This window comes from Myotis davidii, unplaced genomic scaffold (genome assembly GCF_000327345.1).
Source record: "Myotis davidii unplaced genomic scaffold, ASM32734v1 scaffold1286, whole genome shotgun sequence".
Classification (NCBI taxonomy): Eukaryota; Metazoa; Chordata; class Mammalia; order Chiroptera; family Vespertilionidae; genus Myotis; species Myotis davidii.
In genome coordinates, this window is record NW_006296619.1 from 471,773 (window position 1) to 475,030 (window position 3,258).

Consider the following 3,258-nt stretch of genomic DNA (forward strand, 5'->3'; position numbering starts at 1 on the left):
TTGATCAGAAAGCTAAGTTCTTAACCTCTGCAGTAAACTAGAGCAGCCTGAAGTTTCTCAAATACACAATGTTCTCTCTGGCATCTGAGATTTTATACTTATGTTATCTCTACATCACTATTTTTATCTCAGTAACTTACACTTATTTTTCTGGTTCCAGTTTAGACAGCCCTTTCTCCAGGAAGATTTCTCAGATTCCTCAAGACTGGTTGAGCTTCTGGTCTATTTCCTCCCATTATATCCTATCTTATTGCTATGTAGAACTTTTCATTTTGTACTGAAATTGTCCATTTTCTTGTGGCCCTAAAAGACTATAAATTCTTTGAGGGGATAGTGTCTTAACTTCACTTTCCTCTTCTGAAGTGAAGATATTTCAGTCCAACATCCTCATAGGTTCTCTCTCTGTTGTCATTATCTACATGACTATGAGTCTACTGAGCTCTCACTTCCAATATGCAGCTATATGCCCCAAATTGGACCCACGTGACAGAGTTTGTCATGGTGGGCTTTGCCGGGGTGCATGAAACACGCCTTTTCTTCTTTACACTCTTCCTCACCATGTACCTGTTTACCTTGTTGGAGAACTTGGCCATCATCATGGTGGTGATTTTGGACCATCGGCTCCGGAGACCCATGTACTTCTTCTTGACACACTTGTCCTGCCTTGAAATTGGGTATACCTCAGTCACAGTGCCGAAGATGCTGACTGGTTTTATTGGAGGAGAAGGGGGCAAGAATATCTCCTATGTTGGCTGCCTTTCCCAGCTCTTCATCTTCACATTTCTTGGGGCAACTGAATGTTTCCTGCTGGCTGCCATGGCCTATGACCGTTATGTGGCCATTTGTATGCCTCTCCGATATGGGGCCTTGGTGTCCTGGGGCACCTGCATCCGTCTGGCTGGTGCTTGTTGGCTGGTGGGCTTCCTCACACCTATGTTGCCCATCTACCTCATGTCCCAGCTGACATTTTGTGGCTCCAATGTCATCGATCACTTCTTCTGTGATGCCTCACCTTTGCTAGCCTTGTCTTGCTCAGATGTAACCCTGAAAGAGACCACAGACTTCCTGGTCTCTCTGGCGGTACTCCTGGCCTCCTCTGTGGTCATTGCTGTGTCCTACAGCAACATTGTCTGGACGCTGCTGCATATCCGCTCTGCGGCTGAGCGCCGGAAGGCCTTCTCCACTTGTACAGCTCACCTGACTGTAGTGAGCCTCTTCTATGGCACTCTTTTCTTTATGTATGTCCGGACCAAAGTGGCCTCCTCCATCAACTTCAACAAGGTGGTGTCTGTCTTCTACTCCATTGTCACACCAATGCTCAATCCCCTCATCTACAGTCTTCGAAACAAGGAGGTGAAGGGAGCTCTGCGCAGAGCCATTTCCCTCAAGTCTTGGAAAGGCCAGTGAGGGGGCTGGTAGGGTCCATTTTCCTTGCCCTTTAGAAAGAGGGTGGTGAGGACTATGGAATGCAGCAGAGGTCCAGGTAGTTAAGCGTTATGGACTATGTATTAGTTAAAATAAAATGCTAATCTGCTATAACAAAAGAGATCTAACTATAAGGTAGCTTAATGAATGAAGGAGATTTTATCTTTCTTGCAAGAGTTGAAGGTGAGTGCTCTTGGTTGGTGGGTGGCTCTGCTCAACAGCATATAAGGACCCAAGCTCCCTTCATCTTGTGGCCTGTGAACCAATTCAGCTCAACACTTGTTTTTAATGACCTGTGAGCTAAGAATGGTTTTTATACTTTAAAATGGTTGGAAACTACCTTGGCCGGTGTGGTTAGAACATTATCCCGTGCACTGAAGGGTCATGGGTTGGATTCCCAGTCAAGGGCATGTACCTGGGTTGCAGGTTCGATCTCTGGTTCCAGTTGTGGTTCATGCTGGAGGCAACCAATCAATGTATCTCCCTCACATTGATGTTTTTCTCTCCTCTGTCTCTCTCCTTCCTTTCCACTCTCTCGGAAAAGCAATTGAAAAAATATCTTCAGGTGAGGATTAAAAAAAAAAAGATTGGGAACCAATCAAAAGCAGAATACAGTAGGTCCTTAGGTTACGTTGGAGATCCGTTCCTACCATGCATCGTAACGTGATTTTTGCCGTAAGTCGGAACCCACCTACATAAGCACCTATGTCACTCACATGGAGCACATACGCAGCAGTAATGAAGTGAAACAGTAAAAAAAATCTAAAAGAAAGATAACAATTCCTGACCTTTACTTGTGGTAAATAAATAATAAAAAACATAAAGCACATATGTACTTACATCGAAATGACAGAACTTTTTTTTTTAATAAATACTGTAAATGGGAGACGGCGGCATAACCATGAAATGACGTACGTTGAGTCCAATGTAACCCGAGGACTGCCTGTAATATTTCATGACACATAAACAGTTTATATAGTTAAAATGTCAGTGTCCATAAATCACTGTCACACCATGTGAATTGTCTCTGGCTGCATTTGTGCTACCATGATAGAGTTTAGTAGTTGTGACAAAGACCATTTGCCAACCCCCAATTTAGCGCCTTCTTGTAATTTGCATTGTCAACACTGTGTTCCGGTGGGCAGGAAGGGTAAGAATGGTGCATGGAGGAGACACACAATGTGACTTAAGGTTTCTCCACTAGATGTGGCAATCATCACTTCCACTCACCTCTGTTGGTAAGAAGTTAGCCATAGGTCACATCTAATTGCAAAGACGGTAAATACAATCCATAGCTAAGCTGCCAGATACCCAGCCAATGATTATTGTAGAAAAGAGAAGAACAAATTTTGGCAGACAACCAGCAGTTTCCATAACAATGAACCCAGAATCACAACTGATTTTCCATGTGATCCATGCATTTATCTGCTTTGTAACAACATTATCTTATTTGAAATATAGAATGGTCCTTTCTCTATACCACATGGCTCCTTGAAAATTGTTTTAAAAGTATATCTATGGCAATGTCAGCTCCCTTGAAATAAAATTTTAAAAGACAATTATAAGAAAAACAAACAAAAAGAACAATTGTGTTTCCCCTTATACTCCAAGCACTAACCCGACACCATTCACAGTCATGGAAACATTTTTGACTATATTTCCTATGGACAGCTGAAGTTTTAAAAGCCACTACTAATAAAAATAAACTATGAAATCGTGTCAGGGAAAATGCAGGTTTATTTGCAAATAGAAAATTTCTGAGAATATAATTCCTACTTTGGGGGTATATTTATTCACAGAGTGAAGAATAGTCATGGGAGGTGCTAATCTAAC

At 42.2% G+C, this 3,258-nt stretch overlaps 1 protein-coding gene across 1 annotated transcript; it reads left to right on the forward strand.

Annotated features, from left to right (window-relative positions):
• The first annotated feature begins 440 nt into the window (after positions 1-440).
• On the forward strand, positions 441-1,425 carry LOC102766277 (olfactory receptor 6Q1). The gene has a single exon (XM_006772087.1). It carries the CDS (start codon positions 454-456, stop codon positions 1,405-1,407), a length of 954 nt encoding a protein of 317 aa, XP_006772150.1. The 5' UTR covers positions 441-453; the 3' UTR covers positions 1,408-1,425.
• Positions 1,426-3,258: the final 1,833 nt, after the last annotated feature.

Coding starts and splice junctions, on each gene's coding strand:
- LOC102766277 (XM_006772087.1), top strand. CDS start 454: ATGCAGCTATATGCCCCAAATTGGACCCACGTGACAGAGTTTGTCATG.